A 20,217-nucleotide genomic window follows, 5' to 3' on the forward strand; every position below is an offset into this window, starting at 1 on the left:
ATTCCTTTCACAGTCACCGGGGCGAGCTTCGTAGGCTGATAAATCAAGATGGCTATGGACACCTCTTCATCAGCATCGCATGTACGTAGTACCATTGTTTGACTCGTGGGTGCTTCACCAGGATGAGTCGTATACGCGATGTCGCACGATTCCCCTCCAAATGGACCCTCATCGTCGCACGACGAGAATCCAAGTCCAAAGCCCGGAGGGCAGGCCAGGCCTACTGAAGCCTTCCATGTTCTTGAGTATTTCCACAAGAGTCGAACCTGTGTATTCTTCACTTCATGTGAAGCATAACAGCTTCAGCCTTGTCATGTGACAAGGCTGCAGTGCCTCGATCGATCGGGCTCGTTTCGACGCACTCTACCAATTCCATCCTTTAAGGTTTCTCCAGGAGCATGTACTGATTCCCTCAGAGGTGCTGTGGTGTTCTATATGTCTATGGTGAGCCTCAGTTGTCGTCCAGGTCGAATGTGGCAACACGAAACCACCTCTCCTGGCAGTCTCCATAGCCACAAAAGGTCCCAGGTGTTCCTTCTCTCCAATGGAACTTAGATGGCAAAGCCACCAGAGTTCTGTTGCCTCGGTTCTCCAGCTAGGTAGGAACATTGCGTCAGTACAAGAACGATGTATTGTTCGCGAAGTTGCGGTGGTGGACGGCTTAGGGCTTCAGGACGATGTGAACACCACAAACTTACCAGCTTCAAAGGTTCCGTTGGGTAGACGACGCAATCCTTGCGCCGTTGACAGTCCTGGCGCCACAAAGGTAACGTTATGTCCGAGTGATTTCATGAAAGCCACGGTCTCATTGTCATATGCGTACTCGACCATGGCTTGATTCGGTATCAGTTGATCGTGAAGGCGAGGCTGCGCAAGTGCTTGAGGAGTGGTCACATTCTGATCTAGCACATGGATCAAGTTTTGAATCGTAGCAGTGATGATCCTTGACCCTCCAGCTGCGCCAATAACATAGTATAGTGTGCCATTGGGAAACTCAACAATCGTCGGCGAAATTGAGGAGAGCGGTCTCTTGCCTGGTCGAATATAATTGCTTGGACTGGGGATGTATCCAAAGGCGTTCGAGGAACCTGGGATGGAGAAGTCGTTCATCTCATTGTTCATGATCACACCGGTCTCTGGCACCATGAGATTGGACCCGAACAGCAGATTCACAGTTGTGGTCAACGTGATAGCCAGACCTGATGCGTCTGCCGCAACGACATGGGATGTTCCAGGTGTTTCTAACGACTCAATGCCGGAAGGATCGTATGCCGACACGTTCAGGGTGGTGTAGTCCAGAATCTTGCTCCGAATATCGGCAGCTGTCTGGGCGGACAGCATCTCATTCTGATAAAGAGATATATTCTTCAAGAAGGAAGGGTCCCCCAAATTAGTCCTCTCCCCATAGCCGAACCTCATCGCCTCGTCCATTCTATGGGTCGAGAGATTGAGCCTCCCAGGAGCATAGAAATCCGTGTAGCCTTCCAAGATTTTCATGACTGAAAGCGCAACTTCACCGGAGGCAGGAGCACTGCAGCTGAACATTCGGTAGCCACGATAGGTGATGTTTGCCGGTGGACGAATTGCGACGGTATAGTTTTGCAGGTCTTCAACCGTCATTGTGCCATTCTGAGCCTGCAACGCAGCGATCGTCGTCTCCGCAATGGCCCCGGTGTAGAAAGCATCTGGCCCTTCGTTTGCAATCGTCTCAAGGGTGTTGGCATATCTTTTCCGGGTGATGGTGTCGCCCAACCCGACCAGAGTGCCATTGGGAGCAAAGTCGATGGCCCAATTGGGGTCATCGACCAGGAAGTTTGAGACCGCAGCCGACGCATTTGCCGACCGCATATAATTGACAAGGTCGTTTGTGACAGGCCATCCGTATCGCGCGGTCTTGATGGCTCCAGCCATCACTTGACTCCACGAGAGCTTGCCATAGTTGCTATGCAGATGCGCCAGACCTCGGACTTCACCTGGAACGCCACTAGCCAGACCACCAAAAATGCTGGCATTGGTATTGTTGTTGTACATGTCCTGAAAGGCGGCAGCAGGTGCCGTCTCTCTAAAGTCTATGAACTCATAACTGCCGTTCGCACCTCGAACAAGCATAAAACCTCCGCCACCAATGCCGCTGTGGTAACAACCAATAACGCCGATGCAAAAGACCGTGCCAACAAGTGCATCTGCGGCATTGCCGCCTTGTCGCAATAGGTCTATGCCGATGTTGCTGCAAATACTGCTCTCACTAGCAACCGCACCCAGGTGGCCGGGCGCATATTGCTGTCGAGCATATTGTAAAGGATTGGCGCTGGCTTGGTTTATCAACGGCGACAATACCAAGCCACAAGCGAGCTGGATCAACGACAGCATGACTAAGAGGTACCCCAAGGTTTTCGTAGCTCCAGCAGGTAAAGAGTGAAGAGTCGTTGAAAGAACGAATGAAGCCATCGTGCCGGCTTCGGTTTGTAAGCCTTTTCTCCTTCAAGGTCACAGCGTCCTGCACCTGAGACAAGGCATAACAGACCACAGCAGCCTAGGCCAGTAATGGCAGCTCCAAAGGAATTGATGCACGCGACCTCCTCGCATGCGCAGAGTGAAAGCACCGTCGTGGTAAGCCAAGAGTATAATGACGCAAAGGGAAGCTAGAGCTGCAATACCAAGCACAGTAGCATTGAATTCAAAAGTCGTTAAGCATGGCCCATGGTTGCAGTGCAGAAAGTGGGATGTCGATCTGCGGTAAAGACAAACATGAACTCTGGAATCTGAGAAGCAACGAAGTGATGCTAACAAAAAGACGTTCTTATCCAACAAGCCAGTCGCCCCAATGCCATATAGTCCGCTTATCGCATACCGAGTCATGCCGTTGGGCATAGACATGACGGAAAGTGATCCTCTCGATAAGAGGTTTTGATAACAGACTTGTGATGGGCGGATATGCCCGTACTGCCTAGCTTGCAGAGTAAGGATGCTGCATCCGTTGCCTACTGTGCCTACCAGTAGTATTCAGACCAGCAGCATCTTTTCAAAGGCCAAACAACTTATATCCAGGTATCGTATTCTGATAACATGCAAACCTGGGCGAGATGGGTACAGGCCTGCTCTCAGCGCCCGACTCCGTGTTCGCGAGCAGCCCATCTCCCAATAGTCTGCACTGATAATGCTTGCTGGAGGGCAATGGCGGTGAGCCCTGGATTACGATGAGGTGGCTTCATTACGTAGTGTCTCGACTCATGGAGGCATAGAACCTTTGAACTCGTTTTGCACGATTGCCATGAACAACAATGCAACAGGTGTCGACTGGTAAATGAGCTGACTGGCATACTTCTGAAGCATGTAGCAGACACATTCAGCGAAGACGACTCGTAGGTTCCCGAGCCATAGCAGGAACGAAGCAGTGGCAAGCATCACGAGTCACATTCTTGACAAGGAGAACATATATCGATAACAGCGGGGTAGTATTCGTTATTCGTAGGTTCATTGGATTTCATAATGTGTGCGTTGCATGCCCAGGGGGAAGCTGAATGAATGTTCATTCGTGTCGCTACGACTTGATCCAGGTCAAGCACAACTACCAGGTACCGCGGATGCGTCCACTCCACAATCGCAACTGATGTGTGACTTTGAATTTCGCGCCTTGGATTAGTGCGCAAGATCGTTCCGAATGAACTTGTCTTGCCTATGGAAGTAGTACACCTCAAAGACGTTCGATGACAGTGGCTCCGAGCGTATGGCAAATTAGAAACATCTGCATGCCGTAGATGAGCCAGATGTGTCGAGTCATTAACAACACAAATAATACTCGTACTGTAACTATCGTGTGAGGACTGCGGAGTTTCGGATTGAGTGCTCCAAATAACGTACATGGTAGCTGTGGTAGCTATATCGGAAGTATAAACCCTAATGTGCGCGTTGGGCACTGACAAGTAGGTGACCCTGACAGGCCTGATCGCAGATCTGACTCAGCCGGCGACTAAACAAGCCAATCTTGCCGCGTTAGCCGACGACTGTGAACCATGCATGCATTTATGATGTCAATGGCGCCCTGCAAACAAATCGCCGAGGGACTTCAAGCCGGTCTTTGACAGTCTGGAACATTGGATCTACACGAGACAAGGCCTGATAGATGCAGTAGTCATGCTGATCCTTGCACCGTGCTTACAAGTCTCCCTTTCACAAATCACCCCTTGAGTAAACAGGAGCAACTACGAGTATTTCATCCCACTTAAACGATACACGTCAAATTAATAGACACCGTTTTTTGTGACGCACAGGCGTGTTCATAACAGTAGTAGTAGAGTTCGATCGTTGCATTTAGAAAGCACGGGTGATTTGCGCGCATGTCATAAGGACAGATTCCATCCGAGAAAGCCTGATCAGGTGCCTGGGACTTTCCAACTGTGGGCACCCGAATCAAAGGCCCTATTGGCTTCTAAGACAAATCTTTAGGTGGTCTGGACTCTTCGCCAGACCCTTTGAGACCCTTGCATATCGCCATACTCGCTCCACAATCACCTGCATGTCTCTATCACTTCCTGTGCTCCTCGTCAATGGCTGACCAGACCGTTACGAATACTCGTCGTACGAGGTACACAGTAGTTATGTAAATTGTGATTAGTGAGGTGTTGCCTGCAAGTGTCAATGCACAACTTGCGAACCGGCTTTTCTGGTTAGATGCATATGTACGTACTTCGCCTGGAATAATGCATCCGTCAACGCGTTGCTGATGTTCTGTCTCTGGCGATCTCTCGAGAGGAGGGCAGTCCTGTATATACGTTGGCATTGATATCCCACGCCCTCTAGGTACCATGGGCAAAGCTGGAGAATCGTGCCCGACTGCAAGGGTCTACAGAAGATATCGGGAGACATATACAAACAATAGCCACGGGCTTCGCATAAGCAAAGGCCTTGCCTTGCCGGCTTGCGTTCGCCTAAAAAGCCCATCTAAGGTTGACGACCCTTCATCCCCCCACCGACACTTTCCACCCTTAGACTTTTTTGCAACGTCAAATCTGCCAGGCTTTTGTCTGCTTGTCCTGTGCCCTCACGGCCCTTTGACTTAACTCTTCGCGAACCGGACCTCTTCCCCTCCCACGCGCTTCCATACTCTCCGTCCAAACGTAAAATTCTACCATCCGCACTACCAATCGTTTTCTCGCTATAATATACGCTTTCGTCCGGGCACTTTATCCGCTTCTCTGGTCCCTGCGCTGTAACCCTTCCCGGCCGTGTTCCGCAAAATACACCCTACATACTTCCTCTCAGAATCCCTCGCTGTGTTCCAGCACCCTGTGCGACGACAGCGACTTCTTTCCAGCTTCTTTTTTCGGCGTGGAACACCAAGGAATGCTCGTGTTAATGACGGCGGGTTCTATACAACATCGGCTTTCCCTACGTTATGCGAGAACCATAGATGTTGGTGATGTTCATTAAACGACTCTTTGATGACAATCTTCCAACTACCTTGGTGTGCCAGGAGGAGGACAATTGTACACGTCAGTAATGGCCAATAACCCAAAAAACGACACGGCTTCAGTCTCCCATGTCGAACGGCGGTCGTTATGCCTCCCAAGCCTTCAGCCCGGCGTACCCACGCAATACGGAGAAGAGGGCTTTGTCAAGAACATTGCAAACCACTTCCGACCCAGTGAAAACAATGCCCTCGAAAGACTGGTGGACCTCAAGCGGGAGCTGCGGGAGGCTGATACCGAGACATTCTGGAGAAGATTGATGGAGGGTATGACGGACCTCTGCCAGGCACAGTATGGCTTCGTGGCGAAAAGAATACTCAGAGACGATCACAAGTCGGCTGTTGAAATGCCACCCATAGGAGAAGTTGGGTCGTGTCTGCTCGGAGTTGCATTCTACTACAATGATGGTGACAAGCAAAAAGCCATGCACCGCGACTACAAATACCACGCCTGGGATGCGCCATGCGCCTACATGAAGCATGAAAAGGTCTTCTTAATACCGGAGCAGATGAGCGCTTTTATTACCGAAAACCCCAATGCTCTTCCCCTCCCAGCCGAAGGGTATATGGGTATCCCACTATTTGCTGACGGAAAATGCTTCGCTCATTTTGGTCTGATGTGGACGCAAGATGGCCTGGACAGGCGAGAGAACTCCTGGGCCTATATCGAGCTGCTATTGCATTCACTCGAGGATATGATTACAGAACGACTTGTCTCCGGCCAGGCTTTCGTCAAGCCTCGATCAACCAGCATACCTCGCCCAAGTCAGGTCATCCCTCGGGAAGCCATCACTGCTACTACTCAGTCTTTGAGGCCTTATGCCAAAAGCCTTTCGCACGAGCTCAGAACACCAATGCAGGGCGTGGTCGGCATGCTTGACGTGATGCATGCGACAGTGCAGGAGCAGATAGAGATACTCTCGAACCCATCACTACGCCAAATATTCCAAACATTGAAGGAGAACATTGAGACAGTTCAAGACAGCTCCAAACGTGCCGTTGAGGCTGCAGACAACGTGGTCCACGCCTATGACATGAATATGCAGGTACCGGAGACACCTATGAACGAGAATGACACTCCGGCCACTGCCACAGCAAATACTGGATATTTCGACTTCAAGCCCGCTCGATTGATAGAAGGAAGTGATATTCATGTCAACCATTCTTTCAAGCGCCGACGCAGCAGCCAAACGACCTGGCATTTCGGCAATGCCACCAAAATGAGACACCTGGACTCTTCTACCCGAGTGGACGTCTCTCCGAAAAGTGGGACATCGGCTTTCCCTCCTCCTCCATCCTCGACACCCCGGACCGCATTCTCGGATGAACGGTTCTCGACTGTTTTCACTCCCATGCAGGATGGAATGACGAGTGGTGATCTGAGTACTCCCTCGACAAAGTTGTCGGTTGAGAGTGATACATTTCCCACCCCTGGCTTGAAAAACTGCAGAATCAGAAATCTCATACCTATGGTCATCCATGAGGCCTTGAGGGTGGGAGGTCGCCCAGACTCTGCCGTTGGTGAACCAATCGATAATGGCGAGAGGACCGTTGTGAGATCGCGGTCGTCCAACGGACATGTGTCACAGAAGATTATTGATTGGACCGTGGCTGAAGACGTGCCCGAAACTGTACTGGCGGATGAGCGAGATTTGGCAAAGCTGATATCGGCTGTCTTTCTCAATGCCATCAAGTTTACCGAGGAAGGCATGATTACTATTTGCAGTCGACTTTCACAAAACCAGCGATATCTCCTTCTCAACGTGCACGACACTGGAGATGGTATACCCGAAGACTTCCAGCCGGAGCTATTTAAAGCGTTTTCGCGGGAAGACGATTCTTTGACCAGGTCGAAAGAGGGTCTGGGGCTTGGTCTGTTGGTTGCCAAAGGGCTAGCACGACGGCTGGGTGGAGATATCACCCTCGTGAGATCGGAGATTTCTGGGCCAAACCGAGGATCCGAGTTTGAAATCAAAATTCCGATGGAGGCAGGCGATGCGTCGACCCGCTTGAACACTCCACGGAGCAAAACTCCAGACGTGTCAAGAAGCACACCTCATCCGCCCACGACTTCTAATCGACCAGACACAACTCCGTCACGGATGCTTGAATTGGGAAGTGGCCCTTCCATGTCTGCACAGCGGCCGGAAGTCCAGCATGCTTTGACACTGCCGAAGCCCACTTTCGACTTTTCTGCGCCTGCAGGCCCTCGGAGACTCTCCACGCCGAGACTGCCCCGGCGGAAGGACTCTTATGACAGGAATCTGGGTCAAAAGCATCCTCTGACATTCTTGGTTGCCGAAGACAACAAGATCAATCGAAAGTTACTCGTCAGCATGCTCGGCAAGCTAGGGTATAAAAACGTCCATGAGGCTTTCGACGGGAGAGAAGCTGTGAGAATCATGCGTGAACTATATGGCTCGAACAAGACATGCAGCGGTACAATCGGCAGGCATGCGAATAAAAAGGTGGACGTCGTCTTGATGGATTTATGGATGCCCGAAATGGATGGCTACGAAGCAACCGAGCACATACTGGCAATGTTCCAGAATGCGAATGGATCGAACCAAGATTGTACACCTGCGCCGATTGTGTTGGCGGTGAGTGCCGATGTCACCGACGAAGCCATCAACCGTGCGACCAAGACCGGCATGGAGGGTTTCATGACCAAACCTTACAAGCTTTCGGACTTGCAAAAGTTGATAGTTGAATTCTGCATCAAGAGCGACGGTGTTGGGCTATCTGATTAAGTCCAGGCAACAGATTGACCTGGTTCATCATCTCGAAGATTGCATGTGAACGCAATTCTTTGGAGGTTTGTACATTTATTTTGTGGGATGCATCACATATGACGACTTTTATGATGGATAGATTGAGTGATTGAAAGATACCCATCCAGATAGGCAAACATACCTTGCAATATTTCATCCAGCAAAGATTTCCAATTCTCGTATTGAACTACCTGACAGTATGGTGATTTGCCGAACTCCAGCCGACGTCCAGCTATGAGGGATTTCGACTTTGCATCTCTCAATCCTCTTTCTCCGTCACCTCAAAGACCTGAACGATATTCACTGTACAGTCTAGCCGCAGCAAACACTAGGCTCCTCCAGTGCCTGAGAGCCTGACTGCTCCAGCAGACCTCCCATGGGCACGCGCTGCACCATCCAATCACAAAGAAACTTGCCCAAAAACGCGCCGATGAAGATGCAGATGATGATGAACCCGTTGAAGTACATCGCTAACAGCATGATGATGTATGCTAACCCGAAAGTCATGGCATGTATCACGGAACGGACGAGCTGCTGAAGCGGCGATGCTCGGAAGGTGACAATCTGCGGCCCAGATTGACAGGAGCCCGAGTTGTCTTGACCCTTGAGATTTGCTCCGTCAAGGGCGATGTTACGCTGAAATTGACGCAGGATGAACGTGTCGTACTCCTTGCCGACTCGTCGCAGGAGCTCCAGGCTGACGACGAGGAGCATGACGCCTATGCAAGAAGCAGCAAATGCGCCTTTAGTTGTGATATGCCAGCTTTGCGCAAGAAAGCCTTTGAAACGTCAGCTATCGGCGACACTATAATATAGGCCACAACACTTACACGCGTCGATGGTGTACCAGTTCCACAGCATCTATGACGGACCATCAGTTGTTTGAACTCCATGGGTCACCAAAGAAAGGCTTGTTCACCGAGATCTTGCAAGAGGAACTGTCTCCCATACTCATGCTCATTGCTGTCGACGTCGCCGTAGCCGCAGCTGCCGTACTGGAGGCCGTCGACATAGTCATACTCTCCATGTCGGACATTGTCATTGTCATGGAGCTCGTCATGATTGACTCGAGGTTGAGAGGTGATGCTCAAAAGAAGACAGAGAAAGACAGAGAAAGACAAAGGAAGGCTAAGTATTGTTCCTAGGGCAATGATCGACTCTTTACAAGTCCAAGAGGAGGGAGTTTGAATCACTCTCTTTATTCTGGACCGCTACGATAGTGTCCGGGAGCACCTTTTGAGCATATAAAGTATGTGCATGGCATTTAGCGTTTACGCTGTGAGGTTTCGTGAGGACCTCTTTGAAATTTGCTCACTCCGGGATACCATCAAAATGCGCTGACACATCGCCAACGACCATAGTCCCATTAGCCTTCGCGAACCAAGGGTCATCCTGCAAAGATCTCGCAATACGCTCAATTGCAGTCAAGCCCCAAGAATCTGCTCAAGATGCATGAAAATCTGCTCACCAGGCTTGGCGACGCTGTCAAGCTCTATCTCATCTGTTCAGAGTGCGAGCAGATTTCTAGGCATTCACACATAAGGCGAATCTTCAAAGTTTGGTATCCAGTCTGCTCCAGTCGACCATGCGGCCCAGGAGGTCACCCCCTACCCAGCCTCGTGCGGCCCACGGGAGGCGTCAATACCTGGCCTCGAAGTCCCTCAATATCTATACCCGTCCAGCCCTTCATGGCTGGGGAATTGGACGAGACCATTGATCGCCTCACCCTCTTCGCCTCACTCTCTTCGCGTCAACATGGTCGCCCTTTTCAACATGCTGCCTGCCCGGCATATTCAGAATCTGAGTGATGCCACAGCTCTGCAGCATCACTGGGGGTATGCGGACAGGGCCATTCCTTGCACGAACGATGCAGGCTCCTGTGCGTATCTCGACAGCGTCTACCACTCTCACGACCTGGGCATGTTGTACTGTGGCATTTTTTGGTCGACGATTGCAGGGATCCTCTTCGTTTGGGCTATCGCAAGACGTTTCTTCCAGCCTTCAGAGATGCATCCAGTCACACTGCCAGAGAAGGGGAGACCTAGCAGTGTGTCTCGACATGGGTTACATCGTTTGCAGAACACATTTGCCTCTTTTGGCCGACGCTATCTGCTTTCCGGTTGTCTCAGGCCTGTCTTCGGAAGGACAACTCGGCTTCAAGTTGTTATCTTAGCCGTGTTGACCGGATACCTTGCAGTATGGACATTCGTTGGCATCACCTACAAGCAATGGATCACGCCCGTCAAGGGAATGCCTGGAACATACAACACGCGGACAGGCCTTGGACCATGGGCCGACCGCGTCGGCGTTCTAGCCTATGCTCTCACGCCGCTATCAGTCATGCTCTCCAGTCGAGAGTCTCTCCTCTCGCTTCTCACGGGTATACCTTACCAGCACTTCAACTTCCTGCATCGTTGGCTGGGGTACATCATGCTCCTACAAGGCTCGTTGCACACCATCGGATGGTGCGTCGTTGAGATGAGGCTTTACCAGCCTCAGCCACAAACAGGACTCGAATGGATCGCGCAGAAATACATGATATGGGGTGTCGTTGCCATGTTCCTTTTGACCATCATCTTCATCCTCAGTACGCCTTGGGCTATCCGCAGGACAGGGTACGAGTTCTTCCGCAAATCGCACTACGTTGTAGCAATGTTGTACATTGGCGCTTGCTGGGGCCACTGGTCGCGACTTGATTGTTACCTGATAGCGTCGCTGGTTTTGTGGCTGATTGATCGAGGTGTACGACTGGTAAGGACCGGATTGATTCATTACAACTATTTGGCCGGGTCAAGTATGGGTTTCAGGAGTGCAGGTGCTGCTATTACTTACTTCCCTGACGCGAAAAACGGCGATGTGGTGCGGCTCGATTTCACACATCCGCAAGGTCCTTGGGACGTTGGTGCACACTTTTACCTCTGCTTTCCCGAAGTGAGTATTTGGCAAGCACATCCGTTCACCCCATGCAGTCTCCCCGGCGACAGCTCGAAGGGACAGATGCATTCATACATATTGAGGGCAAAGAGCGGCGCGACAAAGGTGCTGGCTGATTTGGCTGCTACCAAAACGGTATCTCGAAACAGCGAAAAAGTGTCTGCTGGACCCGCCCTACCGACTACACCCGTGATAGTGGCTGGGCCATACGGAGGGTCGATCCTGAGCCACCTTGAGCCTGACACGAACGTGATGTGCGTAGCGGGTGGCACGGGAGTGACGTTCGTACTGCCTGTCCTGCTACAGCTGGTCAAGAACACAACTCGATCGAACAGAAGGATCCAACTAATATGGGTAGTTCGAAGGTCTGGGGATGTGGCATGGATCAAGCCAGAACTCGATGTGCTCCGGCAAGCCGAGGCATCCCATGGCTTGATTGTTCGGATCTTCGTCACAAGAGAGTGCAGCACATCCAGTGCCGACGAAGTGCTTTGCAACAAGCCTTGGCTGTCGTCCTCGGAAGGGGCAATCAAGATGCCGTCGGACTCAAAACCTGGTTTCATCACGGTTCAAGCTCCCGCCGCGGATGGAGAGCAGCATGAATCTAGACACCCCGACTTGCGATCTTTGGTGCGCGACTTTGTGAGCTCAACAGTACGTGGTTCGACTTCAGTCTTTTCCAGTGGACCTGGTGGGATGTTGTCTGATTTACGTGAGGTGGTGGCGGATTGCAATTCGGCGAGAAAGGTGTGGAAAGGCGATGAGAGGTTCAATGTCAGACTGATCAGTGATGACCGGCTCGAATGGTGAATTCGTAAATCGAGACATGGTCTTTCGCGCAGTGTTGGGCAAAGTCAGAAGAGATTGATGTTTTGAACGACGACCTTAGATGGACGGCTTGACGCGCAGCCCAATCAGATTGAGCATTGTCTTCCCTTCCAACTTCGTAACACTTCATCAGGCATCATTGCTTCCTTCCCTCAACCATTCATTCCTTCTTTTCATTACCAAAGTCTCCCATCCCGAACTTACCACGTCTGAACCGGCTTTTTGATTTTGCAGGATCGCCAAACAGCACTCAACCGGAAAAAGTGCTGGACTACCACGTTAAGCCCTTGGTCTCTACCATTGCCAAATACTCGGATCCAGAAACCCTGAAACAGGCAGCAGGTCAACCAGAGAATGCCTACTCCCGTTGATCGCATGTTGCAATCTCGTGTATGTGGCATCTTCACTTTCTTTTTCGTGAATCGTTTTACATCACGCAACCCTCGCAGCCCAGGTTCTACTTCGTCTATGCTCACTGCGCAATCTCATGAAGCCGAATCGATGCTAATTCTAGCGCAGAACCTCTTTTTGGGTATGCTATAAAGCTCTTCTCCGTGCACTGCTGTAAACGTAGAGACGGTTCAGTACCTCGCTCGACGCCTGCTTGCAAGGCCTGCCTCTCTTGTGATACTGATGACTGACCCCGTACCTACCAATAGGCTTCGCAGGATTGGTGACCGTCGCATCACTATGGAGCACGTGGGGAGGTGATATGTTCCCTGCTGAAGGTGATCCTAAGGGCGGTATGTTTGAATATCTCCGAAAATGTGCGCGCGCACGAGACGTAAGATGGTGCTAATGTGCGTTACAGATCCGGAGTACTGGACCGAGACGGAGCTTAGGCGCTGGTTGAAATTGGTACGTGCCATATCCTTAGGATTTTTTACAGGCTGCTGCAATGCTGTAACAAGGAAGTACTGACAAGAGCGACAGCGCAACCTGCAGCCGGCCTCGAAGATGACTCGGGATGAACTTCTGGAGAGAGTCAAAGCGAACATGAAGCCCAAGACAGAATCTTGAGTCAAGGCAAGACGAGCCAAGCCGTCCTCAATCGAACGACTAGGATGGCATTGACATATGGATAAGGCGTTGGCAATGAGCACTTCAAGCCCTTCTTGAAATGCAGGAGCGTACAAAGGGGCCCCATGGAGTTAGAGAGCGCCATCACATCCTTCCCTCGGCGGTCGTACGTTGCTGCTTACACCAAAAAATACGCAAGAGGGCGACTATGCCAACAGCACTTCCATAGCAGCTGTGAAGGACTATCGACCGAGTGCTTGGCTGGGGATGTTTGGTGACTTACGGTGACCAGGTCACACCTGCGGCTTTTGGGGCGAGATGACTCAATATGGCTCTATCAGACATTATATCAACACCCTCAGTACGTGTCCACTTTGTGTACCGAGTTTCCTGCTGCTGTCTGGAAAGACGCCATCCAGAGTCGCAGACTTGTAGCCTCGCAGCCTCGCGCAGCCTTGCAGGGGCTTGGTTGACAATAATTGGGGACCTTCGGTGCTTCGGTGCGGAGAAACTTGCACCTAAATTAATTGCGAGTGACCCTGCAAACAATTTCGTTCCTCATCGCGTGCTATTGATCTCTCTTGCGCAACTTCGTCCTTCCAGGAACTATTAGAGGCTTTGAGCCATGCTCGCTTTGGAGCACCGTGCTCGTAGCTTCTTCTTGCAATGTCGAGCCTCTGCACGTTACACATTCCCACGCTCCTGCCCGTTGAATCGAGGCACACAGCGACGAACCTATATCGTCAAGCAAGAGCCCGGCACAGATGAGGGCAGGCGACACTACTATGTCACCTCCCCCATCTTCTATGTCAACTCAGGCAAGTTTCTACGCTCCGGAAAGCTCGTCCTCTTCTGACCCTGCTGTTACAGCTCCTCACGTTGGCCACCTGTATACGCTGGTGCTAACGGATGTCCTCAAACGATGGGCCATTCTCCGCGGCGACCTCGGCGCGAAACTTTTGACAGGCACTGATGAACATGGCATGAAGATACAAAAGGCGGCACAGAAGGCAAACACCGATGTCAAGCTGTTCTGTGACCATCATGCACAGCAATTCAAGTCACTCTGCAATGCTGCGAACATCAGCTACGATCGTTTCATTCGGACCACCGACGAAGACCACAAATCTGCAGTGGAGCATTTTTGGAATGAATTGAATCATGCTGGATACATCTACGAGGGCAAACACGAGGGATGGTATTGCGTCAGCGACGAGACTTTCTACCCAGAGACCCAGGTACGGAGGGTGTTAGACCCTTCGACTGGTGACACCAAAATTGTGTCAATTGAGACGGGGAAAGAGGTGGAATGGACCTCAGAGACGAATTACCATTTCAGACTGTCCGCCTTTCGAGATCGACTCCTCAAGCACTACACAGACAGTGGGGCTGCAATCGTGCCGAAGCAACGCATGGCCCTTGTCATGAACGAGATTGAGAACGGACTCAGCGATCTCTCCATATCTAGACCGGCATCCAGGCTATCCTGGGGTATTCGCGTTCCTGGCGACGAAAGTCAGACCATCTACGTCTGGCTCGATGCTCTGATCAACTACTTGACATTTACTGGTTATCCCCTAACGGATTGCAATGATCCGACCTCCATTTGGCCACCCATCTGTCAAGTCATCGGCAAAGATATCATTCGATTTCACACAATCTATTGGCCTGCATTCCTGATGGCAATAGGACTTCCCGTGACAAGACGTTTTCTGACCCATGCTCACTGGACCCTCAACAACGAGAAGATGTCCAAGTCAGCCGGCAACGGTGTGAATCCTTTTCTAGCCATCGAAAGATATGGCGTGGACACCATCAGATTTTATATGGCATATAACGGCGGCATCGTTGACGACGCCATGTACGAAAACTCCAGAGTTGCAGAGACATACAAACATGTATTGAGAGATGGTCTTGGTAACCTGTTGCAACGGGTTTTCAAGAGTAAACAGTTCAACGTCCAGAAGTCGGTCCAGATCGTCGCAGAAGACCAAGAGCTTGCAGAATTGCTTTCGCAGGAGACCTTGGAGGGCTACAGCGAACAATTTCAATCTCTTCACAAGAATATCAAGCTCCTCGCCAAACAGCTGAGCGCTGTGGGAGAGAGGACCGAGAAAGCCATGAGAGAACCAAATCCTCGTACAACAGCCCATCACATCGTCGAACTGATTCGACATACCAACAAGTACTTTCACAATTCTGCTTTGTGGGGTCTGATAGGGACCAAGGATCCCAAGGAACTTCGTTTGGCTCATTATGGCGTATATATGAGCGCCGAATCCATTCGCATCATCGCGATATTGTTACAGCCGTTCATGCCCGAGAAGATGAAGACGGCGCTTGACATGATCGAGGTGGACGATTCCAAGAGGACATTCAACTACGCTCAGCTGGGGGCAGATTTCACATATGGATGCCTACCTCCTGATCCAGAGCCCGGAAAAAGAAAGCCAGCTGAACAGTTATTTCCAGTGTTATTGTCCGACAACTAGAGAGCTTGCCTGGAAATGCAATGATACTGTGATGAAAGCCTGATGCATCACGAACTTGCTGGCGGTGCGCAGAAGGAAAGAGCTTTCATCATTACTTAAACGGCCCAGGCTTCGGAGACTTTTTGTGTTCCAACTCACAAGGCGCGATATGACAGGAAGTGGATTCCATATCAAGCTCTGCCGCTTAGTCTCGGGAAGGCGCCAATTGATCACGCAGAATGATGTACTGATCTGGTTACTTTTCACTGACAGGTGGGTCTTGGTGACACCGGCTCCCCGAACCGTACGCCCTGTTCTGGCAACAAATTCCCTGGACGATAATGGTACTCGTACCAAAGGACAAAGCTCGATCAAGCTTATCTTAGCCCTGCTAGATCAAGATAAGGGCAAGCTGACGATGATGCTAACACGGATGCTGTATGGAATCGTTGCCCTCATCAGGTGGTACAAGTCACTGAGTGGTCCATGCCCTTTTGAAGAGATCACGAAATCTGGGGGAACCTACCAATCACTCAGAGCCTCGCCCTGAAGTCCGACCGGAGAAAGGCGCGAGTCTCCAACAACCACACGCCATGTTCCTGCATTAGCGCTATTATGCTTACGAAAAAAGATACCAGAGCATGTCGCAGCAATGTCGTATTTATGTGTTGAACGTTCCAGGATCTTGCAAACTCTGACTCGCTCCCGCATTCAAAAGGAACCTGCTGCCTACATCCTCAACGTCCAGCACTGACGCTGCCATACCAGAAGCAATGGGTTCTTTATGCGAGGTCAACAGCAAGAAGCCATGGATCGAGACGCCTTTACTGGAGTCGCCGACTCTTTCACGTGCCGCTGGCTGGTACAAAATGTCCTGCACACCTATGATAGGCTAGACTAACAAGCAGAACCAGCCGAATATTCCTGAAACTCGACAACCTTCAGCCGTCGGGATCCTTCAAATCTCGAGGCATTGGCAATCTGGTCCTTGCGGAAGAGGCCTATCATAAAGCCATCGGCAGTACACGACCACTGCACTTCTTCGCCTGTTCTGCAGGCAATGCAGGTCTCGCCGCCGTCTCCGCAACCAGTGCTCTTGGCTACAGATCTTCGGTGGTCGTGCCTGAACCAACCGAGTTATCCATCACCGAGAAGCTGAAGACGAACGGTGCAAGCGAGGTCATTGTTTTCGGCGAGGGGCTGGCTCAGGCCGATGTCTATCTCAAAGAGGTTGTGATGCCTCGCGCAGAAGCCATAGGCGAGATTCCAGTTTACATTCCGCCCTTCGACAACGAGGCAATCTGGGAGGGTGCCGCAACCATGGTCGAAGAGATCGATCGCCAGATGCCTGATGGAGAACGACCCGACGCCATCATCTGTTCCGTCGGCGGAGGCGGTATGCTTGCTGGCATTGACCTCGGCATGGACAGAGTTGGCTGGGGCAACGACGTGCAAGTTCTTGCCGTGGAGACAAAAGGCGCCGACTCGCTCCATCAGTCGGCCAAGGCAGGCGAATTGATCACCATCCCGAAGATCACATCAATCGCTTCGTCGCTAGGCGTAGTGAGGGTGTGCAAAAAAGCTTTCGACCTGCTATCGCGCAAGAATGTCACTAGCCTGACGCTGGAAGACGCAGAGGCCGCCATGGCCTGTTGGCGACTGGCGGACGACGAACGGATCCTTGTCGAGCCCGCGTGTGGTGTGAGTGTCGCGCTAGCGTACGATGGCCGCCTTCCACATTTCCTACGCGACTTCGACCGGGAAAAGAAAGTCGTCATTATTGTTTGTGGTGGCAGCAAGATCTCGCTTGACACGCTGGTCCAGTATCGGACGACGTATGGCGAGAGGGCCAGGGAACTGGCAGAAGTATGGAGCCGGTCGTGACATGAGGGAGTGGTATTTGTGTTCACATCGAAATAATGAATTTAGCGAATTTCGGTGAGGGCAAAAATAATGCATCTGTTGATCTGGCAGAGTTTGTCATAATCCAACATAAGTCGAATCCTGCACACCAGGTCTCTAAGTCTAGCTCTATCTTTCCGACAACCGCATTCTCGATGCCATTAACCCTGTCAACTCAGGACACATCTTGATCTCCGACAAGGACATATATTTCATGAATCACAATATCCAGGGGCCTTTTCATCGCCGCCTGCAACCCACTGTTGGACCGTCAGGGCAGTCGTATAAACACATCCCGCGACTCCCAAAACAGCGATAACATAATCCCACCCGCGAGACCAGCGACCTTTGGCCACTGCCTTCAAATGCAACATCGGCGGATAGACATAGACAAGCGGCACACAGGCAAAGCTACCGACCAGTGCGACGAACTTGTCCAGATCCCCAGCTCCTCCCCAGGCGATGAGCGCACAGAGACAGCACAGCAAGAATCGGAAACCATTCTTCTGCCATTTAATATATGGGTTGTACTTGCCGGAGCGGGTGAACAGCTCGTTCTCCATGATACGGATGGCGGGGAACAATTGCAATGGAGTGCTGAGAAGAATGGCCAGTGAGTACAAGAACTGTACTGCATTGACCATTTTGTTGTCCTGAGGCATGTTGAGAAGGACGACAGTCTTGGTCTTGGATCCGTAGGCAGCGTACGACAGGGCGCCGATGGATGTAAAGAGCACCGTGATAATGACCATGACTATGCCGAGGACTTCGGGAAATTTATCCGGCCTCTTCATTGACTCTTGGATGGGAATGATCAAACCAACGCCTTCGAACGTAAAGATGGCGGTACCGATGAAAAGGGTCCAGCTCGACGGATTAAACAAGGTGATGTCGGCGATGCCGCTGTGATCCACAACCGTCTTGATATCGTAGTAATACAAGTATATGAGGCCCAGCAGGATGAACGCATCGGCAACAAGGGCTGTAAAACCAAGTTTGCCTATATCCCGGATCAAGCTCAGGGGCAGGAAGATGACCAGTTGCATGAGAACCATGAACTTGATGTCGATGAAAGTCTTGCATTTCGAGACAGCGAGCACGAACGCCTGCAGGTTTTCCGCCGTAAAGACAGTGTAGGCGGATACAAAGCCGACTTGACTGACGACGATAGAAAACAGAATCAGGGCTCGCATCCACTTGCCGTACAAGATGCCACCGATCTCACCGAAGGAGGCTTCCACCACATTGCGGGTGTTGACAAGCAGGATAAAGCAGTAAAAGCTGAGTGCGGCGACAAAGAGGAGGACCAGAGACGAGAATAGCATACCTCCGTTCAGGAATGCCCGAGGTAGGAAAAGTACTCCCGTGCCAACGAAAGACTTGAGAAGTAACAGGGCAGCATTCATGCTGCTGTTGGTACCCCCGTGCTTTCGCTCCTTATGCTTCCGCTTCCGCAATCCAGGTGTGCCAGGTGTAAGGAGAGCACTGTCCTCGCCGGGTTCTCGGTCACTACCTTCCTCCCAGGCATCGGAGGAGAAGTATTCGTCGGGCTCAAGGACTTCGTCGTCTTCTTCCAGATCCTCGCCGGCGAAATGGCCATACAGAGTCAGGAACTCCAAAAAGTTGTTGGTGAAAAGTTGGGGCTTAGATTTTCCGTTCCCGGTAATAGAGCCTCTACCTCTATCCTCCACGGTCCCGTTGACATTGGGGACCCTTTCAGATGGGTCAGGGCTTCCGGCAGCCCGCCGTAGGAAGTTGCGACGAAATCCACCAGGTACTTTGATATTGTTAATATCCAAGGTTTCGGTTTCAGGATCGGGTCGCGCGAGACTGAAGCTCTTGCTCCTCTTCCCACGACCGGCTTGATTCTCCTCCTGCTCTTGAGTCCACCGATAGACAGCACGTGTCATGTCACCCCCCTGTAACCGTAGGCTGGAGAACGCCTCCGAGTCCAGGCCTGCTCCTGCTTCATTCAAGTCCAACCGGAGAGACCCTTTGAACTTGTTTGAGCCTTGATCTGGTTGAACAAGGTGTCTCTTTACGACTTCTGGGTTTTCTGTGGTTGCTGGACTTCCGGCCATTTCCCGTCCCTCAGCAAATGAACCATAATTGCTTCTTGGTAATCTCTCGTGGTTTCCGAGACCCCCAGATGCGTTCGCGATAGATTGTCTTGAGGCTGCGTCCAGTACGGGAGGCGTGCCAGTTCGAGGAGGGGTTCGACTCGCAGAGCTTGCAAGAGCAGTTGACAAGGCAGACGGGCCGGGGCCTGGCAGAGACCCTACAGTGTCTAGTTTGGGTAGGGCAGCGTCGGTCTTATCCGTGGCTATTTGCTGGGGAGTCGGGACCTGTTGGACTGGCGGCGTACTGAACCGCTGGGATGGTACGGGGGAGGACAATCGAGCAATGGAGGCATGTCTCGAGTGAGTAGAAGGTACTGGGGAGGACGGTCTTGGACGTATGTCCAGAGGTTTGGAAGAGGGTGATGCCATTTCGGAGGAGATGTTATGAGACTGTGTAGTACAGCATAAGTGAAGTACAGTACTGTTGTGGCCTGCGAATAAACAGCAAAGATGTACAGGAAGGACAAATTAGGGAATGAATGAGTGAATGAGATTACAAGATATGACCATGACCGATGACTCGAAGGTATAAAGAAGTACGAGATATGCAAAGATATGAGCCGGATCGAGAAATGTGCCAGGTGATCAATTGCAATAGAGAGCGTGGGCAATAATAAGAATGTCACACTGATGAATGGGATTGGAACTTCTCAACTTTGGCACCGACGTAATTGGGAGGAAGGAATTACGGACAAGCCTGGAAA

At 51.2% G+C, this 20,217-nt stretch overlaps 7 protein-coding genes across 7 annotated transcripts; 4 read left to right on the forward strand and 3 right to left on the reverse strand.

The window, feature by feature from the left end:
- Positions 1–265: 265 nt before the first annotated feature.
- On the reverse strand, positions 266–2,706 carry EDD37DRAFT_109686 (gamma-glutamyltransferase). Its single transcript, XM_062809196.1, has 2 exons — positions 699–2,706; positions 266–595 (listed from the first exon to the last, which is right to left on the reverse strand). The coding sequence occupies exons 1-2, from the start codon at positions 2,446–2,448 to the stop codon at positions 552–554; spliced, it is 1,794 nt and encodes a 597-aa protein (XP_062667150.1). The 5' UTR covers positions 2,449–2,706; the 3' UTR covers positions 266–551.
- Positions 2,707–5,153: 2,447 nt separating this feature from the next.
- EDD37DRAFT_109941 (uncharacterized protein) lies at positions 5,154–8,383 on the forward strand. The gene has a single exon (XM_062809199.1). The coding sequence runs from the start codon at positions 5,500–5,502 to the stop codon at positions 8,215–8,217; it is 2,718 nt and encodes a 905-aa protein (XP_062667151.1). The 5' UTR covers positions 5,154–5,499; the 3' UTR covers positions 8,218–8,383.
- Positions 8,384–8,397: 14 nt separating this feature from the next.
- Positions 8,398–9,298, reverse strand: EDD37DRAFT_668090 (putative high affinity copper protein; the record flags this gene model as incomplete). The annotated part of the gene is made up of 3 exons (XM_062819317.1): positions 8,398–9,017; positions 9,069–9,099; positions 9,158–9,298. The coding sequence occupies 3 exons, from the start codon at positions 9,296–9,298 to the stop codon at positions 8,551–8,553; spliced, it is 639 nt and encodes a 212-aa protein (XP_062667152.1). The 3' UTR covers positions 8,398–8,550.
- A 695-nt stretch (positions 9,299–9,993) lies between these two features.
- Positions 9,994–13,020, forward strand: EDD37DRAFT_652638 (ferric-chelate reductase; the record flags this gene model as incomplete). Its single annotated transcript, XM_062818470.1, has 5 exons — positions 9,994–11,826; positions 12,520–12,532; positions 12,660–12,743; positions 12,812–12,858; positions 12,934–13,020. 5 exons carry the CDS (start codon positions 9,994–9,996, stop codon positions 13,018–13,020), a joined length of 2,064 nt encoding a protein of 687 aa, XP_062667153.1.
- A 625-nt stretch (positions 13,021–13,645) lies between these two features.
- EDD37DRAFT_659108 (methionyl-tRNA synthetase) lies at positions 13,646–15,512 on the forward strand (the record flags this gene model as incomplete). Its single annotated transcript, XM_062819018.1, has 2 exons — positions 13,646–13,838; positions 13,891–15,512. 2 exons carry the CDS (start codon positions 13,646–13,648, stop codon positions 15,510–15,512), a joined length of 1,815 nt encoding a protein of 604 aa, XP_062667154.1.
- Positions 15,513–15,888: 376 nt separating this feature from the next.
- Positions 15,889–17,490, forward strand: EDD37DRAFT_109821 (tryptophan synthase beta subunit-like PLP-dependent enzyme). Its single transcript, XM_062809198.1, has 2 exons — positions 15,889–16,353; positions 16,406–17,490. The coding sequence occupies exons 1-2, from the start codon at positions 16,265–16,267 to the stop codon at positions 17,373–17,375; spliced, it is 1,059 nt and encodes a 352-aa protein (XP_062667155.1). The 5' UTR covers positions 15,889–16,264; the 3' UTR covers positions 17,376–17,490.
- EDD37DRAFT_109713 (transmembrane amino acid transporter protein-domain-containing protein) lies at positions 17,491–20,168 on the reverse strand. The gene has a single exon (XM_062809197.1). It carries the CDS (start codon positions 19,880–19,882, stop codon positions 17,606–17,608), a length of 2,277 nt encoding a protein of 758 aa, XP_062667156.1. The 5' UTR covers positions 19,883–20,168; the 3' UTR covers positions 17,491–17,605.
- Between the last annotated feature and the right edge of the window lie 49 nt (positions 20,169–20,217).

The sequence above is a fragment of the Exophiala viscosa genome (assembly GCF_022695815.1).
Source record: "Exophiala viscosa unplaced genomic scaffold EDD37scaffold_10, whole genome shotgun sequence".
Lineage (NCBI taxonomy): Eukaryota > Fungi > Ascomycota > Eurotiomycetes > Chaetothyriales > Herpotrichiellaceae > Exophiala > Exophiala viscosa.